The following is a 23,581-nucleotide window of genomic DNA, read 5'->3' as shown; positions in this document are numbered from 1 at the left end:
TCCAGGCGGGAGCCAGAGCACAGGAGGGAGTGCCCCCAGCAAGGACGCAAGTCACCATCTTTCACAGTCAGGGCAAAGGGGAGTCACTGCTGCAGCTGGTCCCTTTTGGCCCTTTCAGCTCCATCAGGGTGCTCCAATTTTTGATAGTCGTGGAGATGATTACTCTCTGCTTTTACACAAAACAGACTACCACAGTCCTCACAAACATGCTCACATACGAGCAGACACACACCTAGACACACTAGCACACCTACACCTGCAGGTGCATTCTATTTCACACACATGCCATATGTAGCACACACAGAACACCCATGCTCATCTCTACCATACACATGTGTACTCCATACACACATGCTCAGCACACACTACATACCCACCCACTCATTCACTCACCTTCTCAGTAGAACAGACCAGGAATGAGGACCTCAGGAACCCGTATTCCTGCCTTGCTGCCACTGTCCTCCAAGCCTCCTTCCCCAATAGGACTTTCTTTGAATGTTAAAAAAAAAAAAAAAAAAAAAGCCAGGTGCTCAAGGGGAAGGACGAATTTGGGGTGCAGGAGAGAGAGGTCCCTGTCTGGGCATGGGAGCAGGATCTGAAAACCTCACAGGCTTTCTCTGGGCGGAGACTCTGCTTGGGCAGGTGGCCCAGGGTGGAGGGCCCATGGCTCCAGGGCGATTCCACAAAATATGGCACTCTCCTCCTGCCCTACCCCTGCGGTGGCTGCTCCCCACGCCTTGGCTCCTCAATGAACCTTTGTCTGTCTGGAGCCTGTTAGTTTTGGCTCCTAGCAGTCTATGGAACCAGGCCCAGATCCCAGGAAAAGCCAATAGAGACCGCTCTTTTGAAGAAAAAGAGTCGGAATCCTGGAAGAGAGACCAGTCTGAGCATTATTCATCCACTCACTCATTAAAGAAACCACTTAATAACCATTATCCTTGTATTTGGATCTGGGGCACAGAATTGACTTGTGCACAAGTATTATATCTGCTCATGTGATTAATTGCCTTCCCCAATTAACTAGAAGCCCTACAAGGTCTTGGACTATACCTGGTTTTCCCCTTATTTATTTAGGAAAAAAAATTCCTATGTCATATTTAAACAGTATAAAATGATAAACAGTGAACACTAACTCTCCGACCGAGCCCCGGTAATTCTCCATTTCAGCTCACACTGTTCCCTGTTTCTTGTGTGTCCTCGCTGATTGGCTGGTGGTCTTCCTCCCTCCCTTCCTGAGTGTGTATCTGTGAGCGTATCTCCCTGTTGCAAATACACATGATGGCCATCCTGTATATCTTGTACCTTGGTTGTCCCCCCCCCCCAGCTTCATACATCTTACAGCTCTTGCCTGTACAATAGCCCATGTAAATGTGTATTGTTTGCTTTGATGAACGTCCAGGTTGTTCCCAGCCTTTGGCTGCCACAAACAGAACTGCAGTTTTAATGTCTTCTATTTGTGTCTTTGTGTCCATGTGTGAATGGCTCTGTAGATTCAACTCCTAACAGCGGCATCGTAAGTCAGAGGGGATGTGCGTTTGGAGTGTCGATAGACAGCTATCTACTCGTCCTCCACCAAAGTCCACAGTTGTTAAACTTGCCCATCCTTCTATCCCCAGTGCCTGTAGTGATCAGACCTCTCTCCCTTGCCAGATTCTGAGTTGATTGAGAAGGAAATAAAACTGGAGTTGGTTCACAACAGCATTATTCACAATGGCCAAAGCATGAAACAACCCAAATGTTCAACAGCAGATGAAGAAGTAAACAAAATGTGGTTTCTCCATCCAATAGAATATGAATCAGCCATAAAAAGGAAGGAAGTACTGATACAGACTACAATGTGGACGATCCTTACAACTATTGTGCAAAGTGTGAAAGAAGCCCAGCCACATATTTTGTCATTTTATGCAAAATGTCCAGAAGAAACAAATCCATAGAAACAGAAAGATGAGTGGTGGCCGGAGGCCAGGGGAGGAAATAACAGGGAGTGACTGCTAATGGGGACAGATGGGGCTTCCGTTTAGGGTGATGAAATCAGCAGTGAAACCAGGTAGCGGTGATAGTTGCACAGCACTGTGAATGTACTTATCGCCACTCAGTTGTAGACTTTAAAATGGCCACTTTTATATTACTTGTATTTTCCCACAACAAAAAAGATTCAGCAGATGCTGGCTAAACTCTTCCCTGTATTGTTGATCAAGCTGAGTTGCTGCTTCTAAGGGAACCCCAGACTCCTTTCCAGGCAGCCCTGGGCGTCGGGCTCTAAGAGAGGCCTCCGCCATCCCAGGCTCTCCTCGGAGGGGTGTGGGCCCTCTGTAGGCAGCTTGCTCTCAGGAGGAAAGGAGAAGGACCTGGAAGCACACTTGCTATAGCACACCCACTCCACCTCCCTGGGAGGAAGGAAAGGGGAGGCAGGGGGAGGAATGTTTTGCTGATGGGTTTCCAGGAAGCATCAGGAATGGTGAAGTACTGCCTCCCAACACGCAAATATGGTTTCGTGACCAAATGCATGGACTCCACCCTCTGGGCCCCACAGAGCCTTTGCCTGCCTGCCTTCTTCTGGAGAGAGGGGTCTGACCAGGAGTTAGGAGCCATTCCTACCTGGGACCAACAGAGCCCCAAATCCCTGTCCCAGTACCCACCCCCCTTAATTCCAGCTCCTGTCTGTGCAGGGCTTGCCTTTTCATTTCCATTCCAAAGCAGTCTCCTGCCAGACCTCTGAGGAGACCTCTGAAGAGACAGCGGTTTTGAGAGAGGCCTTTGTTGTGCTCTGGACTTCCTGCTCCGTGCCATGAACCTATCTTCTAGGAAGGGCGGCTGCAGCAGGGGAACCAGGAAGATTTTCTTTACGGAAAAGTTTAGCCCTCACTTAGTAATCTGCTATTTAAATGCACCTCCCACGTGCCAGTCAGACCCAGACCCCAGGCCTTCCCAGCCCAGGAGAGTGGAGGAGGGTGAATGCGAGGTCCTTGTCTGACAAGAAGCCCTGGGGGCCACTCGGCATATAGGAGGATGGGAGGTAAGGCCAGGGGAGGTCTTTTTGTTCACTGGGGGGAAGCCATTGGGCTCAGAAATTTTGATACTCTGTTTCTGGTGACACTTTAAAGAAGGAACGTGGCAGACCCTGAGTTACACTGAGGAGTGTCCCCATCAGCCGCATGTGGGGCAGCCTGAGGGGAGCAGAAGTCCAACCCTAGGTGCCTTGCAGGGATACCACTCACCACCAGGGAGCTGCCAGTTCCCTATTAGAGCTTTCAGAACAGCTCTTGCTTTATGTTCCTTGGACACTAGACTCCAGGCACCTCCATGGGAAGGGTCCCGGTGTGCAAATGTCTGCATAGGAATGTCTCCCCTCCTCATGGAAGGGTGACAGTGATGTCACATCAGAGGCTCCCAGAAGCCCTTTAGTGAGAAACAGTCCAGAAATGTGTCCAGAGTTCTCCCAGCTGTCCCTTTTGCCCAGTAATCAATCCCTCTATGCCAGAGGGCTACTGTGTTGCTTCTTCAGACCTGGTCTTGACATTGCTGTGGGGGAGGGCCGTGCAACACCCTAAGGGGTCCTGGACACTCTTCTTTCACTCTCCCCACCCCCGGGGGGTTCAGGTTTTGGTTTTGGTTTCAGACTGACTTCTCAGTGTTGGTTGAGCGCCGCCTGTTGGCTGTTGGGATATTATGGACCTAGGGTGACAGGTGATAGCAATTGGACATAAACACTGAGCAAGAGGGAAATAGCCCAGCAGCTAAGCGGGAAGATGAGAAGCCAGAACTCTACCCTCTCAGATTTGACTTCTGGTGTCCAAGGTCTGATCGCTCTCTGCATCTCCCAGCCCCTCCGTGGTGAGTAATTAAGCTGTCAGCACAATTTGACTCCTCTTATGCTCCCAGCAGCCACTTTGTCTTGCGTAACAAAGCAGGAGTAAGGGTGGGTTTATATTTGAGCCCAGTGGTTAGTGCTTAATAGAACATGCAGGACAGCAAAGGCTCTCCTCCCGGGGGTCCTCATTTTCCATCCCGTCCCTTCTGCTTCTGTCCTCTGCTGCCACCTCTGCAGATTCTGGGCCTGCTGACCATACAGAGAAGGTGGTGTTTGAATTCTGGCCTTCAATGCAAGGAATTTGTCAGTTATAGAAAAGTTTTTTTCCCTTAAGGAAATAAAAAGATAGGGAGAGTTTCCTGTTTTGTTTTTTCCTGGAACCCCTTGCCATGTTGCTAAAAGATCTGGCAGAGGACAAGAAGGGGAGTGGTTTTGCCCAGAGGAGGGGCCTGATGCACTCTGGTGTTTACCCTGCTCTCTAGCCTGGCCTAGAAGCACCCCTGCCTTCAGGCCCCGACCAAGCTGGGTATTTTCCACACCTTGACCCAGCCTGTCTTGCCCACCTCAGGGCCAGGCAGAAGGACCAGTATAGACCTCTCCCCCTCTCCTTGGCTTAGCCGAAGTTTCCTTATCCTCTAGGCCTCAGCTTAGACATCACCTCTTCCAGAAGGCGTCTCATGACTGCTCAGACAGGGTTAGTTAGGCCAGCTTTGTTTCCACAGCCCTTGGCTCCTGTTCGAGACACTCAGCTCATAGGCAGGACTTCCCCTCGGCAACTCACACACTCCATGGGAGCTGGGACCTCTCCACCTCCTCGTGCTCTCTCTCCTCCACTCCTAGTGTGTTCATGACACACAATAGGTACTCAAAGCTTATTAAGTGGGTAGGTGGAGTTCCTGTCATGGTTTAGCAGTAGTGAACCTGACTAGTATCCATGAGGACTTGGGTTTGATCCCTGGCCTGCCTCAGTGGGTTAAGGATCTGGTGTTGCTGTGAGTTGTGGTGTAGGTCACAGAGGTGGCTCGGATTCTGCATTGCAGTGGCTGCAGCTGTAGCTCCAGTTTGATTCCTAGCCTGGGAAATTCCATATGCAGCAGGCGTGGCCCTAAAAAGACAAAAAAAAAAAAAAAAAGGTGGACCCAGGCTCTGCCTTCAAGGCACTAAAGTAGCCAGTGGCTCTGCAGTTGCATGGAAGTCAGGGCTGGCCTTTGGTCATGTCTCTGTTTGCTGGTATCATGTAGGTGCACCTTTTCCTCCTGTGGAGGAAGCAGAGCCCCAAGAGTATGGCAGACACAAAAAGAAAGGACTTTTCAAGTTAAGAGGTGTTAAAAACCAGGCCTTTAGGAGTTCCCTGGTGGCCTAGTAGTTAAAGGTTTGGCATTGTCACTCCTGTGGCTCGGGTTCCATCTGTGGCCTGGGATCTTCTGCATGTGGTTATGCCCCTCCCCCCCAAAAAACCCGGGCCTTTCAATAATAACTTAAATCCATATCATTGAGGTGGTTATTAATATGTCACATTGATATTTTACTTTAGGGTTTACCTGTCCTATTGTGTCTAAGAATGTGTATGTTGTGTGTATGTCTATGTATGTCTGTACACGCGTGTGTTTTTTTGATCCTTGTGAATTTAATCCTTCGTGTTTAATCCTGTATATTTAATCCTGTGTGTGTGTTTATACATTTAATCCCTGTTAAAACACTCTGGAGACAGTGGTATTATTGTGATTTTACCCAGGAAACTGGGGTGTCTGAGAAGTTAAGTGACTGTGGAAATTCATGGCTAGTATGAGGTTATGCTATAGAGGTTCTGAAGCAGGCTGCTGGCTGTTGAACTTGGGATGACAGCTGATTTGTAGAAGTACCTTTAGTGGCGGTGCAGTGGGAGGAGGAAGGTGTGTGACTAATTTGGAGCCCCTGACCCTGTGAGCTGAGGCTGCTATTGTCTGTCCCTCAAATTCCCTGAAGATTTGCTGTGACATTTTCTTTGGGGGATGCTCACAACCCTCTGGCCTATAATCCAAAGCCTGGCCTGGTGCAGGGTTTTGGGAACAGAGGGTGGGTGGGCATGAGGTTTGCTGGGTGCAGAGCAAGGAGCTTTTGCTTTATAAACCAGGTGTTCAGGTTGAGGGAGTGTTTGTTGTTTGGGTGCTGTCTTTGAAGACTAGCTGTTGTGACTGCTGGCATACCGCTGCTTGTCATGTGGAATTTCTGAGTGGGTTTGGAGAACGGGTAGGCCTGTGGCCTGAAGTGATGTAGAACCCACAGAACCCCCTTTGGTATGGGCCAGAAATAGTGCCTTGCCCATCTCAAACCATCTGAGAAAGAGAAGCCCTAGGCCTCCTGCTCAAGGAGGCTCCAGGCACAGCCCTTGGAAAGCTAAACTGAGAAGGCTGTGCCACCAGGGAGCATTCCTTGCCTGCTCTCAGCTTTGTGTGCAAGGGCTCTTTTTTTGGTTTTTTTAGGGCCGCATCTGAGGCATATGGAGGTTCCCAGGCTAGGGGTTGAATCAGAGCGGTTGCTGCCGGCCTACACCACAGCCAGAGCAAGGCAGGATCCAAGCCTCCTCTGGGACCTACATCACAGCTCATGGCAACTCCAGATCCTTAACCCACTGAGCAGGGCCAGGGATTGAACACACAACCTCACAGTTCCTAGTCAGATTCCTTTCCGCTGTGCCACAACGAGAGCTCCACAATTATGGAAGATTTTAAAGATACTCAAAAGTGGACAGACTAGGAGTGAACCCTCTCCAGCAATTACAAACCTATGGCCAGTCCTGCTCCCTCCATACCCAACACCATGGCCCCCATCCATATCACTTTGAAGAAATCCCAAAGTGCCTTGTATATTCTTTGAAGCCTAGCTTGTGGCTTGCAATGGTTTAATCCAGAATTTTGAGACCTGGAATGATAGGGTGCTACTTTTTTATTTCATTTCATTTTCAGAGAAACCACTAAGTGTCCCCTCTTCCTTTTACCTTTCAGTGGCAAGTTGGTGTCTCCAAAGTGGAAGAATTTCAAGGGCCTGAAGCTCCAGTGGAGAGACAAGATCCGGCTCAACAACGCCATCTGGCGGGCATGGTACATGCAGTGTAAGTGCCATGTGGCTGGGCAGGAGACCCTCCAGGTTCTGCCATCCAGAGGCCTCTGCACTTCTGGGCCCCGGAGCCTGCTTTTGGAACATTGTGTGTCAGACAGAAGTCTCTCGGGCAGTCTGCAGGATGGGAAAACCAAGCCAAATCCCAGTGAACTGGACACTTACCACCATCAGCAGAGTCAGGCTTCTGTCATGAAGGTGCCCATAGTCTGCAGGAGGCAGAAGCTTTAGCCAGTTGCTCCCACCCTAACATGCTCACTGTGACAGAAGCCAGTGTTTTAAAGGCAGAAGAGAAGGGCGGGCTTGTCCTTTGCTGGGATGTCAGGGTGGGTGACTTTTGGAGAGTCAGGGAACAGTTCCTATTTTTCAGCCTATCTAAGAGGATGCAGGCCCAGGCCGTGCTTTGTGTCCAGCTGGCTTGGGTGCCGGGGGACAGGTGACCTCTGCAGCAGGTGAGCGTGCTTAGGGTCCCCTTGGCTCAGGCTGGTGCTCCTCTTGATCAGCCAGACTCCATTTCTTGCCCACACATCACTGACAGATTCCTTTCCTCTGACCTGGACCCCTTTACTTCCCTGAAATCTCATTTTCTGAGGGAAGGAGAAGGAAAAAACCCTTGGAAGGGGCTCCCTGAGGGTGAGGTGTGGACAGAAGGGGCAAGGCTCTTGTAGGGGTCTCAGCCACAGTGACGAGGTCTCACTGCTCACCTCCAGATTTGGAAAAGCGCAAGAATCCCGTGTGTCACTTTGTCACTCCGCTGGACGGCTCTGTGGAAGTGGATGAGCACCGCCGGCCAGAGGTACTTGGCTCGTGACACGCCCTCACTCAAGAGGAGGTGACTCACATGGTGGGACGAGGCTGGGTCCTGCAGAGGGAGGCTGGCAGCTGTTGTGACCCCCGAGAAGTGACGGTGATACGGGGGAGGCAGGTGGCCCCTGACATCCCCCCCCCAGAGTCTCCCCCTTCTCAGACCCAGGGACCAACCCTCTCCTTCCCTTTAACATCATGACTCCTTATAAGCAGAGCTCTGTAACCATTAAAGAAGGGCCCCAAGATCTTCATATGCTGAGGGGGGGAAGATGTTGAAAAGATAGTAAATGGAAAAAAAGCAAGTAGCACAGTAGTATTTTAGTGTCTTTAGTTTTTTAAAGCGTGTGCCTGTGTGATTACACGTATGTATAGGAAGTGTCTCAAAGGCTGTGCAGAAATCTTGTACTCGTGGGATTAGAGTGAGGAGGACAGAAGACTCTTTCACACTACACTCTTTTGCATCATTTTAGTTTTGTCCCAGCATGTCTCATGGTTACAACGAAAGGGGGAAAACTTGGAAAGTAACGTACTGCACGGTGGTTTGGAGCCGTAGAACGTGATCTGGTGCTGGATGGCACTAAGGAATAACACTCTTTTAGGCCTGGTAATAACTGTATTATTCACTGTGAGACACAGTGAAGTATTTTTAGGTGAAATTGTATGGGATTATGATAGGATATCTGAGACTTGTGTTAATATTCTCCAGCCATTAAAGAAAAAAGGAATCTGAAAGTGACGTGGGCTCCCGGAGGATCTTCAAGGATATCCTGGTCAGGGCCCTCGTCCTGCATAATGGGAAGGTTATGCTAGATCTTGCAGGTCACTTTCCACCTGAAAGTTCTGGGACTGGCTATTCATTGTCACCCTTTGGAAACATGGCAGAGGCCATGGGCCTTGGAGAGCCAGGCTGGTCTCTGTAATTTCCTCTGGCACCAGGAACTCTGTTGTCCCTGCTTCAGACCCACCCCTGGGCCCCGGGTCCCCAAATCCCCCAGGTTGTCGTAGGTCGTGAAATGAAAACACACATTCTCTCAGAGGCCAGCTGGGCATAGCAGAGATGGGCCGCACTCTGAATGAGGCCTTAGGCCCACAGTGGGGCTCTGGGAACTGGATTGCCTGGGCCGGCCTTCCAGAGCCAGGCACACGCTTGTTTGTAGGGGGTTCTGCTGTTCACTCTGCCCTGTGTCTCTCTCACAGGCCATTACCACGGAGGGGAAGTACTGGAAGAGCCGCATTGAGATCGTGATCCGGGAGTATCACAAGTGGAGAACCTACTTCAAGAAAAGGGTATCCAGCTTGGGCTCCTGAGAGACATTCGGGAAGCCCCATAGTGGAGGGAAGAAGCCAGTTCAGGTTCAGGACACTGGCCCCTGAGACTGTGGCTGGAGCTGCCGCCTACCCCCCCCCCCCCCCACGCCCCCGGAATGGGGGGCAGCATTCTAGCCCAGCCCAAGTGGTGGCCTGCTTTGGTCATGTGACCTTTGCTTTGGTCATGTGACCTTTGCATGTGACATTTCTCCAGCTCTGAGCCGGGGCTGTTTGTCCTAGCTATGCTGGTTGGGAATCTCCTCTGTGCCCAGCATTGGCCTGGGCATAGCAGGGGCAGGATCCCTCTCCCCACCAACCTCCCCTGCCAGAGAGGGCAGGCCCAGGTGCTTCTGGAGCTCACCTACTTCTGGAGAGGCAAGGCTGAGGGCCTCGTCCCCTCCCAGGCCCCCAAGTGACCACCTTGTCCCTCCCTCCCCTTTTCTCCACAGCTCCAGCAGCACAAGGATGAGGACCTCTCCAGCCTGGCCCAAGTGAGTGAGTGTGGGAGCCGCGAAGACTCTCAGGGACCCCCCACCTTTGCCAAGAAACAGCAGTGACTTGGGTGGCCCAGTGGTACAGCACAAGATGGTGGGGACAGAGACTCTCCCTGTGGCTGGAGGGCCCCCTTCTTACTGAAGGATGTGAAGGAAACAGGCCAGTTCCCTATTAGGGGGCCTGGAGGGACTTCTCCCTGACACTTCCCACCACCTTGCCACACCTCTTACATGGCAGCCCTGGCTGCTCTGTGAAGTAGCGCAGCCTGTTGCCATGGTGTGATGTATTGGGAACTCTAAGTCACTATGGCCCCTTTGGTTGTTCCTTCCCCCTGTTGGTGCTAGGACGATGACATGCTGTATTGGCACAAGCATGGGGATGGCTGGAAGACCCCTGTCCCCATGGAGGAGGACACACTGCTGGACACGGACATGCTCATGTCGGAATTCAGCGACACCCTCTTCTCCACGCTTTCCTCCCACCCGCCTGTGGCTTGGCCCAACCCACGTGAAATAGGTAACCTGCCCCTAGACCCTTAATGGGAAACGTTTCCTTCTCTGCCAGGCCCCCAAGGCAGGTTTCCTCTTGTTTAGGGTGAGCTGTGAGGAGAAGGGTTGGCTGACCTCCTTGATGTGTGAGGGCCCCGTGTCCTGAGTCTTTCTGGGCTGCTGTCAGGCCTGTGGAGCCACTGCCAGAAAACACTGGGGAGTTTGGCTTGAACCACTTTCACATTTCTGATGCTGTCCCCTCAGCAGAGGACCTGTACCTGGGGTGGTGACAGGGCTTCTGACTCACTCCCAAGAAAATTGGTACGTTTCTGGGATTGCCTCTCACTCGGCAGTGTGCAGACATTCAGATCACCTCTCAAGGAAGAGCCCACAGTCTGAAAATTGGAACCAAGGGGTCTCTGCACAGCTGTTCACATCTTCTGAGGAGTGTCTGTTCCCAGATACTCAAATTTACCTTTCCTATGAAAACTTAGCCTTTTTTTTTTTTTACTGCCTTCTGAGGGTGGAGAATGGCCATGAGCCCTCAACACAGTAGACATTCCATCCAGAAGCTGACTTTTCTCCTTGGAAGAATCAAGAATGTGAGCAGGGGCTGGAGCAGATCTTCTTACAGCAAGGCCTGAGAAGGTTGAATGACCCTTCTGTCTCCTTTCTGATTCTTATAGCACATCTGGGAAATGCAGACATGATTCAGCCGGGGCTGATGCCCTTGCAACCCAACCTGGACTTCATGGACACTTTTGAGCCTTTCCAGGGTGAGGACTTGGGGCAGAGTGTGAGCCTGGCGCAATGTGGACAGTGCTTCCCTTTCTGAGAAGAAACTATTAAAGTGGGCCAGGGCTTAGTTTTTCAGAACTGCCTTTTTTTTTTTTTCTTTTTTTCTTAAATTTTTTGTAGCTGCAAGGCCTGGGGAGCCTGTCTGGGACATTGTTCTCTCTGAAGGAAGTGGGCTCTCTCATTGTCCCTGTCTCAGAACCTCAGGTTTGGCCCTGACTGTAAGCAGTTCTCCCTGTAGACAGCAGAGGGCGCTGATGACACACCTGCCTCCGTGCTGTTTTTTGGGGTTAGAACTGGTCCTTGAGCTCCCGCTGTTGTAAGAGTAGGTGCCACCCAGGCCTGGGAGTGTTGTAGAGCCCACACTGGTTGCCAGCATGTGCAGCTCCAATCAGAGGCCTTTGTCTGCAGTTACCTCAGGGGGAATGCCCTCTGGCTGTGGTGTTCTTCAGGGTAAGGTGGGGTTCAGTGCCTGATTTGTTTGGATCTCAATTCAATGAAGTGATGGGCACACAGAGCTCACAGACCCCTGATGCTGTCTTGCAGACCTCTTCTCTTCCAGCCGCTCCATTTTTGGCTCCATGCTGCCTGCACCCGCCTCAGCAGCTGCGCCGGACCCCAGCAGCCCGCCTGCTCAGGTAGAGAGAGCTTGGGGAAAGGGCACTGGGCTGGGCAACAAACCTTTGCAGCCATAAGCAAAGTCATAAGCAAAGTGCTGGGGGTTGCTGGATCTAGCAGACTCAAGTATAAAGTGTAAATAAGTTATCCTAGCCCTTCTTGAAAGCATCCATAGGTACCCATGAGGTGGGAGACTCTGTCATTGTGCTCCTGCATAGGCCCCAGATAACCTGCGTGTGGCAAATTCTGTCTTGACTGATTAAAACAGGGTCAGGGAGACAGCAAAGAAAAATGTGGATCGCTAGTAAGTTCCATGTATTTCTTTGACTTTTTACTCAGCACTCAACACCATTTGCTTACCAGGTGCTGGGGCCGCTTTGCTAAGTGAGATGTGGCTCTTAGCCCTCAAGAGAGTCTCAGGCTGGTACCCATATCCAGGGAGGTGCCCACGACTTGGTCCCCTCTTCTTCCATATGGCTCCGGGAAGAATTTTTTCTATAGAGACTGGGATCTGAACAATTGATTCCTTATAGCATTTCCCTTTGAGGAAGGGGTGGCCTCTAGAAGTGGATACGTGAGACGTCCTGGGGAGCCTCATGAGCAGCTGCAGTCCAGGCCGCCTCTGCTCTGTAACAGAAGATTGTGGGGCCTTTGGGATGACCCCACTGGACTCCAGAAATAAGATATTCCCAGGCCGAGAGCCAAGGGTGTGCAGACAGTTGCTGTGTCTGGGCCCTGTGTTATCATTCAGTTCCTAATGGAAACAAGGCCCCTGCAGACACCTTGGGGAGACCCACCAGATTAGCAGTCCCTTCTGCCCAAGGCTTTATCCCAGGTACCCCACGTACCTTGTTGGACTCTGTGGCATGTGGTGCTGGAGAGACAGCAGCCGTGTGACTGCAGCATTTGATCCTCATTTTGTCTCTTCTTTTCTCAGGAGAGCATCCTGCCAACCACTGCTCTCCCCACCGCCAGCCTCCCTGACAGCTTCATCGCACCCCCTGTGGTCACTGCCCTGGACCCCACAAATGGGCAGGGCTGTGAACACACCTCCCAGCCTGGGGACCCTTTTGTCCAGCCTGCAGAATTGGGACCCTCTGCACCACCACTGACTGTCCCCCAGCCTTTCCTCCCCGTGTTTACCATGCCGTTGCTCTCGCCCAGCCCTGCCCCGGCACCCCTGTCCCCTGCCTTGCACTTAGGTCCTCCTCCTGCCACTGCCCTGAGCCCCCCAACTCCACCCGCCTTCCTGCAGCCACAGAAGTTTGCCGAAGTCAGCAAATCACCCTCTGTCATCACCCATACGGCCTCCGCCACCCTCACCCATGATGCCTCTGCCACCACCTTCAGCCAGAGCCAGGGACTCATTATCACAACCCGCTATCCCACCCCCTCCATGTCCCCCTGTGGCCTGGCGCTGTCTCCAGTCACCCGGCCCATGACTGTCGGGCCTCCCCAACCTCGTTTAACTTTTGTGCACCCCAAGCCTGTATCCTTGCCTGGGGGGAGGCACAAGCAGCCCCCCAAAATAGTGCCTGCTCCCAAACCAGAGCCTGTGTCCTTGGTATTGAAGAATGCTCGCATCGCCCCAGGTGAGTCGGGTGGAGGGAAGCAGGTATGGTGTCCCCCTCCCCCACCTGGGATGTTTCCTGTCCCCAAGGCTTGCAAACTTGTGACATGCATATTGTGATGTGAAACAGAAGAGTTATGAAATACTATGTGTGTGTGATCTAGCCTGTTTTTTCTATCCTGTGTCATTCTTTTAAAGTTAGTCTCAACCCAGTTTGAAAAAACATGGTCCTGCCTGGTTACCTCTTTCAGTGGTCTGTAATCTGTCCCCATCCAAGGAGAAGTTACAAAAAGTAGCTTTGTCCAGAGTTCCCTGGTGGCCTAGCGGTTAAAGGATCCACTGTGGCTCAGATCATTACTGTGGCATGGGTTCAGTCCTTGGCCCAGGAATTTCTGCATGCCATGGGTGTGGCAAAAAAAAAAACCCTGGTAGCTTTGTCTGTGCCCTGCAGTGAGGAGGTGATGTCTCAGTGGCGGCAAAGGGGTTGTGTGCTGCTTCTGGTGGCCCCACGTGTGACCTGGCCAGGCCCAGGCTCTGGGGTCAGGAGCAGGCCTGAAGCAGACCTCCACCCTCACCTTCCCCTTGTCCTGGCAGCTGCCTTTTCAGGACCGCCACAAGCAGTGATCATGACATCAGGCCCTCTGAAGAGAGAAGGGGTGCTGGCTTCCACCGTGTCTCAGTCCAACATGGTCATTACGCCTGCTGCCATTACCAGGGTAAGGGGTCCAGACAGACCCTCAGCATCTTTCCAACCCCAGGGGGCCATCGCCCAGCATGACTATGGTCGGGGGGTGACCTCTATCTCCTGTGTGCCCTTAGGCTCCTGGAGTCACAGAGTTCCATAGCAGCATCCTGGTGACAGACCTTGGTCACGGCACGGGCAGCCAGCCTGCCCCCGTCTCACGGCTCTTCTCTCCAAGCACAGTGCCAGACTCCCTGGTGAAGGGCGAGCAGGCTCCTCTGCACGGGGGTGCGCCCTCAGTCCCTGCCGCGGGCCCAAGTGAGTCTTCTCTTCGGTTGGATCAGTTGGGATTGCGTGAGTAGAGTGAATGGGCTGCTCCTGGATTGGGGAGGTGGCCGTGCGTGCCCGGGACTGAGCTTGGGCTGCAGGCTTGGCAGTGTGGCGTTCCTGGCAAGGGGAAGGCTCAGTGAAGGGAGGACAAACCAGGGGAGCACAGGGTGTTGTGGTCAGGCGGCGCCAGTATGCTCAGCCTCCTTTCGAGAGGCCTGCCTCTGAGCTGCCAGCTTTGACCCACAAAAGGAGTCAGGAGGAGCCCTTGGCGTCAGTTTCCAGAAAGCATGAGCCTGGGGTGGCATCAGCACAGCCCATCAGGCCTCACAAGTGCCTTCCTTCTTCTTTGGCTTGGCCTTTCATTAGAGCCGAGAGGTCAGGGGAGGCTGTGCTGCTGGGGGTGAAGTGGAGTCAGACAGCACCTCGGAAGGGAGACCAAAGTGTCTTGTGTTTAATAAAACCACCTCTGGTGCAGAGGTGTCTTTCCAAGGTGGAGGGGAGGAGTCTCTACCTACAGCGGTCAGACAGAGGGACTTTTCCCAGGACAGGCCTTGAAGAATAAAGGACCCTTATCTGAGAAGATACACAGACTAGCTATGATCTGGGCCTGAGGTACCCTAGGGGGGCTCGGTAAATGTTGCCTTATCTACCAAGGTGTGGATCCCTGGAAGTTAGAAGTGCATGGGGAGAACAGCCAGGTGGAGGGGCCTGAACCCAAGTTGTCCATACTGTGAAGGGGGACAGGGTCCCGAGAGGGTTTGGGCAGGGCTTCCAGGCGTGTCTCCTGAGCTCAGAGCCTGGAGTGCGGCTAGCCAGGCCACACACACAGTTTGCCTCTGTCACATCCTTCTTGGGTAAAAAGAGAGGTGTGTTGGTTTGTTTGGTTGGTTTTTTTCCATTAAAAAGTGTGTGGGGATGGGTAAGATAAAAAAAAAGTGTAAGAAAACATACACGTAGAATTTAAAGAACAACAACAAAAAGAGCAGATAGCTGCATGCTCGCCACTCAGTGAAACTAGAGCCTTTAGATGCTCAGGGGCCCCTGGAGCCCTAGGTGGCTTTGCAGGAGGCATCAGGAGTGGAGCCTCCTCTCAGTTCCCCTGGACCTGTGACTGCAGAGCTCGGCCAAGATCTGTCCTGAGCCCAGCCCCGCACCCAGCCAGCCTCCCTGAGCAGGCCTAACAGGACCTGCCCCCACCCGGGATGTCAGCCAGGATTTCTCTAGCTTTTGCACTGGGGCTGCTCTGGGAGGTTAAGGGTGGGTTTCTGAGACTCGAGACCTGCCGGGGGTTCCCTTCGTGGGCAAGTCCCCCGTGTGCCTGGGCAGCCTTGTGCCTGAGGGGAGTCTCTGCTCTTCTTAGGTCGAGACTGCCCGAACTCAGGGCAGGCCTCTCCGTGTGCTTCAGAACAGAGCCCCAGCCCTCAGTCTCCCCAGAACAACTGCTCAGGGAAATCTACTGCAGACCTCAAAAATGTGGCTGCTTTAAAGGTACCTCTCAGGTTGTGGTTCACTTGGAAGGATGGGGAGGCAAAGAGAGGCCTATCAAAGGACCTTTGGGACAGCTACGTCTCTTACTTAAAGACACACTGGAAGGAACCACAGGCTCAATGGGAGTCCCACCAAGAGGGGGCAGCATCCGAAACAGGGATGTTTGCTGCTTTAACCTTGAGCTTGTCAGCCCCTCCCATCCCCCATCCACTACCCAGCCCTATGGTGACCTTGCCCTGGGGAGGGGGTGGGGGAGCTGTCAGAACTATGCCTGTGGGCCTGTGGATGAGAGGTGTGAGGGTGGCTGGGAAGGGCCAGATCAGCAGCGTCAGGCCCTTGCTATGCTTCCTTCTGCAGAGATGGTTTTCTAGAGTCCCACCCTGTCCCCCTTCTGGCTCCTGCTGGAGCCTTTTAGCTTTCTCTCACCACCCAACACACACAGAGCTCTCTAGAGGCCGCAGGGTCCTAATCTGCCCCTACTCTGGCCTGCAGGATGGGGTGGGGGTGAGGGGAAGGGTCCCTGTGTGGCAGTGACAGGTCGATTCACCAACAGAACCGGCAGATGAAGCACATTTCAGCTGAGCAGAAGAGACGCTTCAACATCAAGATGGGCTTTGACACCCTGAACAGTTTGATCTCTAATAACACCAAGCTGGTGAGTGGCCTCTAGGGTGGGCGGGGGCACAGACCCTGACCCCTGATCCCTGACCCGGCCGCCCCTTCCAGACCAGCCACGCCATCACGCTGCAGAAGACCGTGGAGTACATCACCAAGCTGCAGCAGGAGCGCAGCCAGATGCAGGAGGAGGCCCGGCGGCTGCGAGAGGAAATCGAGGAGCTCAACGCCACCATCCTGTGAGGCTGGGCCTGGGGGGGGTGGGGGCGGGGCTCGTCCTCCCCTGTTGCTGGCAGGGGCCTCCTCGCTCAGCACTGCTGCTTTTGGCCCTTCTCTGCCCTGGACTTGCCTCATGGGCCTGCCTGCTCAGCTCCCAGGGCCCGCGTTCGCCACCTGCTACACTGAGCTTCCCCCCACTCTTCCTGCCGTTTCAGCTCCTGTCAGCAGCTGCTCCCTGCCACAGGCGTCCCCGTCACCCGACGCCAGTTTGATCACATGAGAGACATGTTTGATGAATATGTGAAAAGTCGGACCCTGCAGAATTGGAAGTTCTGGATTGTATCTTTGGGTTTTCTTTGCTTATCCCCTATTCCTCCCAGTGACACTGGCCTTTCAGTTTCTTTAGAAAGATGTTCTGAATGGTCATTATTGAGTTTGTCAAGACAGGTGATTCTCGTTTCTGTCTCAAGAGAGAAGGGCCTGGACAGGCCTGCAGTGTGGAGCGAGCTGTCCTTGGTGACTATCCAGGCTTGGGGCTTTCTGGGGACACAAAACAGGCCAGCTTTGTGCTCTGGGTCCTTGAGAAATCAAGACAGTGCCGAGCCGCTTGCAGAAGCAGTATGGTGGGAAGGAGGTGGGATCTGGTCTAAAGTACCTGGCACCAGTCCTGTCCTAGCAGCACCGGGGAGCACTGGGGTCACATGAAACCAGGGCTCACAAAACAATTAAACAACACAGCCTGGATTTGAAGCCAGTTCCCTCCAGGTTGTTCTCTGGTCTGTGCTGGGCTCTGCCTCTGGGGCCCAAACCTCTCTGCACTTGGTCTCCTAGATGGTAGTGGGGCCCTTATGGGAGTGGATCTGGCCTTGTCGCCCCCCCACCCCCAGCTCCTGCCACCGCGGCGGCTCTGAGCTGACAGTGTGCACAATGTGCACCCCGGCTTTGGGTCTGACAGGCTGAGCAGGGGTCGCTCGGGAAGAGTGGCGCTCCAGCAGCAGCTCCACAGGGCATGTGGTGCCAGTGGGCACCAGTGGGTGGCATTTAAGACGACAGGCACTGGCTCCAGGCCCCTACTTTGTTCTAGGCCTGGTCCCTGAGCAGAGCTGGGATGAGTCAGAACCTCTGTGGTCAGTGGCAGGTTCCTCATCATCAGACTAAGCCGTGGGGACCACAGGACCAATTAGGGACATTTGGGGGTTGGGAAGACACAGGCCCATCACTCTCTTTCTCAGCTGTCCACGCAGTTACTTGCCAGACCCAAGGGGAGCTGGTCACAGGCAAGCCTGTGACTGGGCTTCCTTCTCTCCATGCTCCCTTACCTTTTCTTTAACCCGCCTGCTGTGCAGTTCAGCGTCATCATCAAGCCACTCTTTGAGTCCTTCAAGGGTGTGGTGTCCACCAGCAGCCTGGAGGAGCTGCACCGGACGGCACTGTCCTGGCTGGACGAGCACTGCTCCCTGCCCGTCCTCAGGCCGAGTGAGTGGGGTCGTGGGTCTGTGGGGCTGTGGGGCTTGGCTGACCCCTTCATGCTGTCCTGGGGCGGGGAGGGCCCTTGGCCACATTTAGTGCTGCAGAGAACCCCAGGTCTGCTGCAGACACCAGGCAAACAGCTGGGGCAGAAGGGTGAGGCTGAGCCAGGGCCCCCCCTACATGGCAGGTGTCTTCTCGCTTCCTGCCGTCTGTGTGTGTCCATTTGAGCAGATCCAGCTCATGTTTATTGAGCACCTACTATTTACCAGACTCTGTATCAGGTGTTTTCAGATATTTTCTTGTTTAATTCTTGAAATAATGACCAGAGCTGTGCCAATATATAAAGTCATAGAAGTGTGATGTTAAAACAAGGGAACAAGCAGGAACAGCTGAGGATTCCCTGCCTTCCTGCAGGTAGGAGGTGGGATTGCAGAGCTGTCTTATTTGTTTTTTGTTTTGTTTTGTTTTTGTTTTTCTTCTGCTTTTTAGGCCCGCACCAGCTGCATATGGAGGTTCCCAGGCTAGGGGTCCCATCAGAGCTACAGCCGCCGGCCTACACCACAGCCAGAGCAAGGCCAGATCCAAGCTGCGTCTGCAACCTACACCACAGCTCACGGCAACACCAGATCCTTAACCCACTGAGCGAGGCGGCCAGGGATTGAACCCACAACCTCATGGTTCCTAGTCAGATCCATTTCCACTGGGCCACTATGGAAACTCCTGCAGGGCTGTCTTAAAGGAGAGGTGTGAGTCCAGACCTCAGCAGAAAGGCTCTCCTGATGTCCGTGCCTCTTCTACTTTTGGGTGCTTGAGAATCGCCAGGCATGTAACCGTGTGTTCAGTCCCTCGGGGGCTTGGAGCTGGTGCGTGCTGCGCCTGCAGGCTGACCCTTCCTGTCTTCCAGCTGTGCTGAACACCCTCCGGCACCTGAGCACCACCACATCCATCCTGACCAACCCGTCCCAGCTGCCTGAGCAGGCCGCGGAGGCCGTCACCAGAATTGGCAAGAGACCTGGGGAGTCTTAGCAGCACTTCGTGGCTACGCGGTGACGGGAGATGCCGTGGAGACCCTTTCCTGCCTGCGGAGAGGAGGCCGCGCCCACACCTCTCCTGACCCAGAGCCTCAGGGCTTCCCTCCAACCTCGGCCACCAGGCTGCACAGGACACCACGCTCAGGTCTGAAGCAGGTTCAGGTCCTGCCAACAGCAATAGCCCAGCTTTGGGAACCCCTTGCTGTGAACTCTGACTCAGCGACCTCAGTACCGACCTCCTTTCCCCTCGGAGTGGCCCAGACAAAGGGCAGCACCGCTGTTTCTGTCCTGTCCTGTCCTGTCCTGCTGGTGGGGTGTTGGGGCCACAGGTCCAGTGCAGAGAGCAGAGGGGGCAAGCAGAGGTGACATTCCCAGAATCAGGTCATGTGAAGGTCCTTCCTGGCTCCTGTCTGAGGATTTAGAGACGCTCTCTCCTGGCATGGCTCGGCCTGCCCCTGCCTGTGGGGCGGTTGGAAGGCATCCTTCCTCCCCTGACTCTGACCTTGTAAACAGATTGGACATAGGTTCAGGCTTCGCAAGGTTGGCTGCAGGGAGACCTGCAACACGTGTGCAGAGCCATGGGTGTGTGTCCCTTAGGATGGGGGACAGAACATCGCAGAGTTGCTGCTGGCCTGGAGAGCCTCTCGGCAGTGCTGCATCTGTTCTGATTTGGTTTCACTTGGCATTGCAGCATCCGCAGCAGTGCTGACCTGAGGGTAGAGTGGTGGGGGCTCAGCCAGGGCCTGCTCCCTCCTTCTCCACCTGCCTCCAAGCTGCAGCTGGGTGAATGTCTGGGCTTGATGGTTGCTGCTAGCCCTTCGAGTGTGGTGTTTAAAAGACCGGGCTCCACAAGGCTGCCATCAGCCTGGTCACTTTGTCTGGATTGTCCAGCCTGGAGCCCCAAACTAATTAGTAATTCTCAGACTAAAGCACTACCATGACCCAGCACCTGCCCTGTCTTGTGTTTGGAGGCAGAAATTGAAATGTTGACACAGAGCTCCAAGGTGGCTGCCTGAGCTGTATTTGGGTGGCTCCCAGATCAGACAGTCAAGAGTGGTACTCAGATGTGGTCCAGGAGGAGGAGGACAGAGCAGCTGGCTGTTTCCGAATGTGAGGGTTGCGTTGGGGGGAGGGCCTGGGCGTCCTGTCACTGCATCTGCAAGAGCAGCTCCAGGTGGAGGGACGTCCTCTATCACTCAGGAAGCCCAGCCAAGGGTACCTTCTCCTTGAAAGAATGTGCTTTTCACGTCCTGCTGTGAAGTTCAGAGGCCAGCAGGCTTCCCGCGAGACCTCTGTCCTCCTTGGGCAGATCTGGGCAGGCCAGGAGAAAGCTCGGGAGCCACGTGAGGGGGGCGCCAAGTTTGGATCCATTCAGAGGCTCCCGCTGGTTCTGGAGGCCTGTGACGGTGCTCCGGGGTGGCCAGCCCCACCTCAGCCTAACTCATGGAGGATGGAAGTGGGGTCCTTTCCCTGCCACCAGAGGTGCCACCGCCTCTGCCACGGGTCAGCTGCTCCCTGTCTGTGCTCCAGCCCTGTCAAGAGACCCTCAGCGGCACCCCTCAGCCTCCCCAGAAAATGTGTTTACAGGCCTTCCCATCACTCTCTCCCTTCGTTTCCCCTGGGAGGTGGGAGGAGAACGCCGCCTTCCCCGGGATGAACTTGAGGTCATCCTTCAAAAGGAGAGGACCACCACGGGGAGAAAACTCCGTGCAGGCTCTCGGAGAGTCCCATGCTCAGCCTCACCCCGGTTCCTGTGCCTTTGTAAACCGCCTAGGTGGCCGCAGAGCTCGGCCCAGCCACATCTCCGAAATCAGTAGCTTTCTCCCTACCCCTTGCTGGGAGGTTTTTTTGTTTTAACTCCGTGGGATGTAAAATTGGCCTCTTGCTTCTCTGGCCTACCTCTCCCTCTCTCCCTTTGGCAGGTTTAATGTTCATGATTCTGTTTTGTTAAATATTTAAGGCTGTTAGGTTGTGTGAGGCGTTGAAGGTTTTGTGTGTGTGTCTGTGTGTGTGTGGGGGGGTACGTCACAGCAGACGGTTAACTAGATGCATGTTTTGTTTTGAAGTATTTACTTAAATCCATTTCTCTTGGTGCTCACCATTATCACGGCTTTCAGGCCACAAGGCTGTATCTCTTATTACAGACACGGTTGTTTCTTGCTTCGGAAGTTTTCTTATTTTGGATTCTTGCCTGATTAGTCTGGCCAGACAGGAGCCTAGCTTTGACCTCTGTCCTGGGGTCCCAGGCTGGAGTGCAGGCCAACGGGGCCCCTCTGCCAGCCGCCTCCAGTGGACGCTGCGGTTTGTTTACACTCCCTTTCACCCCCACTCCTGTCCCTGCTCCCATGAAAGTGCTGACACTTTGGAGAATAAGAAAATGAATTTCAAGAGGGAAAAAAAAGCTTGTCTAGCACATAAATTTCTGAAAGTGTTTCTGTGAAATCTTTCTGTGCCATCAGCTCCCTTCCCACTGCTGGTTGCTCTTTGACGACAACTGGGAAATACAGGGAGAGCGGGGCTTTCTGAAGCTGGCTGGCCCATCCCTCCCTCGGTTTCAGGCGGGTTACATGCCAACTGTCACCCCCCAGGAGGCCCCCCAACCAACGCATCGCGCGGTTTTTCATGGCACAGGGGAAGCTGTCCCAGCGTCAGAGGTTGGTTTCATGTGAGCACTGGCTTTTGTTGGGGAGGGACTGTCAGGGCTGCGGTGTCCCTGAAGCCAGTGCAAGGGGGAGGGGTGCTTTGCGGTGCCCGCGTGGCCTTGCACACTCAGCTCCCTCCACTTCCTGTCCTTGTGACCTGACGCAGCCTCCCCTTTCTAGACAGAGGTCAGCCCTTGAGGGGTTTTTTCCTCCCTCTGGCCAATAGGAGTAGAAAGTTAGATTCTTTTTTTTGTTTTTTTGTCTTTATAGGGCTGCACCCGCGGCATATGGAGGTTCCCAGGCTAGGGGTCTAATTGGAGCTACAGCTGCTGGCCTACACCACAGCCACAGCAACTCGAGATCTGAGCCATGTCTGTGACCTGCAGCACAGCTTATGGCAGCACTGAATCCTTAACCCACTGAGTGAGGCCAGGGATCAAACCTGCAACCTCATGTTTCCTAGTCGGATTTGTTTCCACTGCGCCACAATGGGAACTCCTAGAAAAATTAGATTCTTAAGGGACCTGGCACCCCAGTGTGGTGCTAAACCCCTCTGTCCCTCCCCAGGTCTAGGGGTGTGGTGGCCTGATCTTGGGAGGCTTACTGCCAGGAGGGGGTCCCCACCTCCCCTCTCATGTGCAGTCCTGGCCAGCCTGACCTGGCATGGTGCTGGCTGACTGCCCCACGTCAGTTCTTTTATCTCATCCGGGGTCAGCTCTGGGTGGGCAGCCTTGGCACAGCACCCCTATGCTCTTCCCCTCCCATGGTCATCTAGCTCTGCCTGGGTCTTTTGTCTCTCTCACGGCCCCAGGCCCCTAACTAAGCTGAGTATAGCTTCTCTCCTCTCTCTGGTGGAGGAATTGCCTTTCCATAGAGATGCCTTGCTTCCGCTGATTGATTTGCTGCAGGTGAAACCCGCCCGGTCTGCTGCTTGTCGGAGCCACTTTGCAAAGTGCTTCCTCTGCAGTGGCCTTGACAACGAGGAAGGGAGCTCGCTAGCCCTGAGGTGGATGCGCAGCAACGGTGGGCCGTGGTTTTTGGCTCGATGTCCCTGATGCTTTGTATATTAAAGATTTTCACCACATCTGAACATAGACAGCAGGAGAGGAGAGCAGGGGTAGAGGAGTTTGGACCTTCAACACGCGTATTTCCGTGGTTGCCATCGCCTTGACCTGCTGGGCAGGCAGGTTTGGGGAGCGGAGGGGCTCTGGGAGCAGAGACAGGCCCCAGAACCCCCAGCTGCGCCCACACCCCCTCCATCACCTGCCCCATTGTCTTTCCCTTCTGAGGCCTTGGCTTTCCCAGCTCACCACGTGGGGGCCGTTCCCGTCGAGGCTTGTGAAAATCAGCCTTTGAGAAAGAAAAGGGAACTTTTCCTGTTGAATGTTGGCTCTGTGTGTGTGTGTGTGTGTGTGTGTGTGTGTGTTTGTGGGTGTTTTTAATGGATTTTATTTTTGTGAAATATCTTGACAATTATGTAGCAAAATTCGCTTTTATCTCCCAGTCAACCTTTTGGTTCCAGAGTCAACCCTGGGTGTCACTAATTGGAAGAATTCTCTCCTGGGTATGTGAACAGAGAGGTGCCACCCTCAAGAGTTGAGGTGGTGGAGAGGGTTGGGAGAAACTGAAGTTCGATACATTTCCATAGAGTTTCCTTCCTGCAGTTAAAAGGTAGGAGACATGGAGCCGAGGCCGTGTGTCCCCGAGGGAACTGGCACGAGGCCCCTCCCTCGGCGCCCTTGCTGCTGCTTTATCTGAATCTGTTCACACTCGTGTTTGTGGGCTTCTTCTGTAACGCCACAGCTGAAACAGCACGTTCTTTTCCTTTTTCTGCTTTCAGTTCATTGTGTAAATTGTTCATTTTTTTCTCTTGTGAGCTCCGGTGACTGTGTCAGGGCTTCTGTAGCAAACAGTCACCCCTCGTGGGCAGAAAAACAAAACCCAAAAAGAGTCTTGCTCACCAGAGGCCCCAAGCCTCAGGCCTGCGCCATCCAGAGCAAGGCCGTTTATGCTCCGCCGTTGAGAAGCACCTTTCCACCAGCTGTATTCAACACTACAATGCAGTTTGAAAACTATATTTGCATCCAAGACAATAAAAGGCCGTATTTTTTGAAAA

General features: G+C 53.6%; 1 protein-coding gene across 3 annotated transcripts in view; it reads left to right on the top strand.

Moving 5' to 3' along the window:
* Window positions 1–23,581, top strand: part of MLXIP (MLX interacting protein) — a 70,156-nt gene extending 46,575 nt beyond the window's left edge. Inside the window, exons 1-17 of one of the 3 annotated variants that reach the window (XM_047762358.1) lie at window positions 1,406–3,834; window positions 6,796–6,902; window positions 7,618–7,703; window positions 8,912–9,001; window positions 9,472–9,513; window positions 9,862–10,033; window positions 10,692–10,781; window positions 11,347–11,438; window positions 12,356–13,010; window positions 13,583–13,704; window positions 13,808–14,024; window positions 15,361–15,488; window positions 16,042–16,143; window positions 16,215–16,342; window positions 16,538–16,661; window positions 17,669–17,798; window positions 18,697–23,581. In XM_047762358.1, coding sequence (XP_047618314.1) covers window positions 6,896–6,902; window positions 7,618–7,703; window positions 8,912–9,001; window positions 9,472–9,513; window positions 9,862–10,033; window positions 10,692–10,781; window positions 11,347–11,438; window positions 12,356–13,010; window positions 13,583–13,704; window positions 13,808–14,024; window positions 15,361–15,488; window positions 16,042–16,143; window positions 16,215–16,342; window positions 16,538–16,661; window positions 17,669–17,798; window positions 18,697–18,818 — 2,307 coding nt within the window. In that variant the 5' untranslated portion in view covers window positions 1,406–3,834; window positions 6,796–6,895 and the 3' untranslated portion in view covers window positions 18,819–23,581. Of the gene's footprint in view, window positions 1–1,405; window positions 3,835–6,795; window positions 6,903–7,617; window positions 7,704–8,911; window positions 9,002–9,471; window positions 9,514–9,861; window positions 10,034–10,691; window positions 10,782–11,346; window positions 11,439–12,355; window positions 13,011–13,582; window positions 13,705–13,807; window positions 14,025–15,360; window positions 15,489–16,041; window positions 16,144–16,214; window positions 16,343–16,537; window positions 16,662–17,668; window positions 17,799–18,696 lie in introns of those variants that run through there. The other 2 variants (XM_047762357.1, XM_047762356.1) reach the window with 2 other exon arrangements.

The sequence above is a fragment of the Phacochoerus africanus genome, chromosome 15 (genome assembly GCF_016906955.1).
Source record: "Phacochoerus africanus isolate WHEZ1 chromosome 15, ROS_Pafr_v1, whole genome shotgun sequence".
Taxonomy (NCBI): Eukaryota; Metazoa; Chordata; class Mammalia; order Artiodactyla; family Suidae; genus Phacochoerus; species Phacochoerus africanus.
Note: the sequence above shows the minus strand (reverse complement) of the source record. Positions and strands in the feature narration are given on the sequence as shown.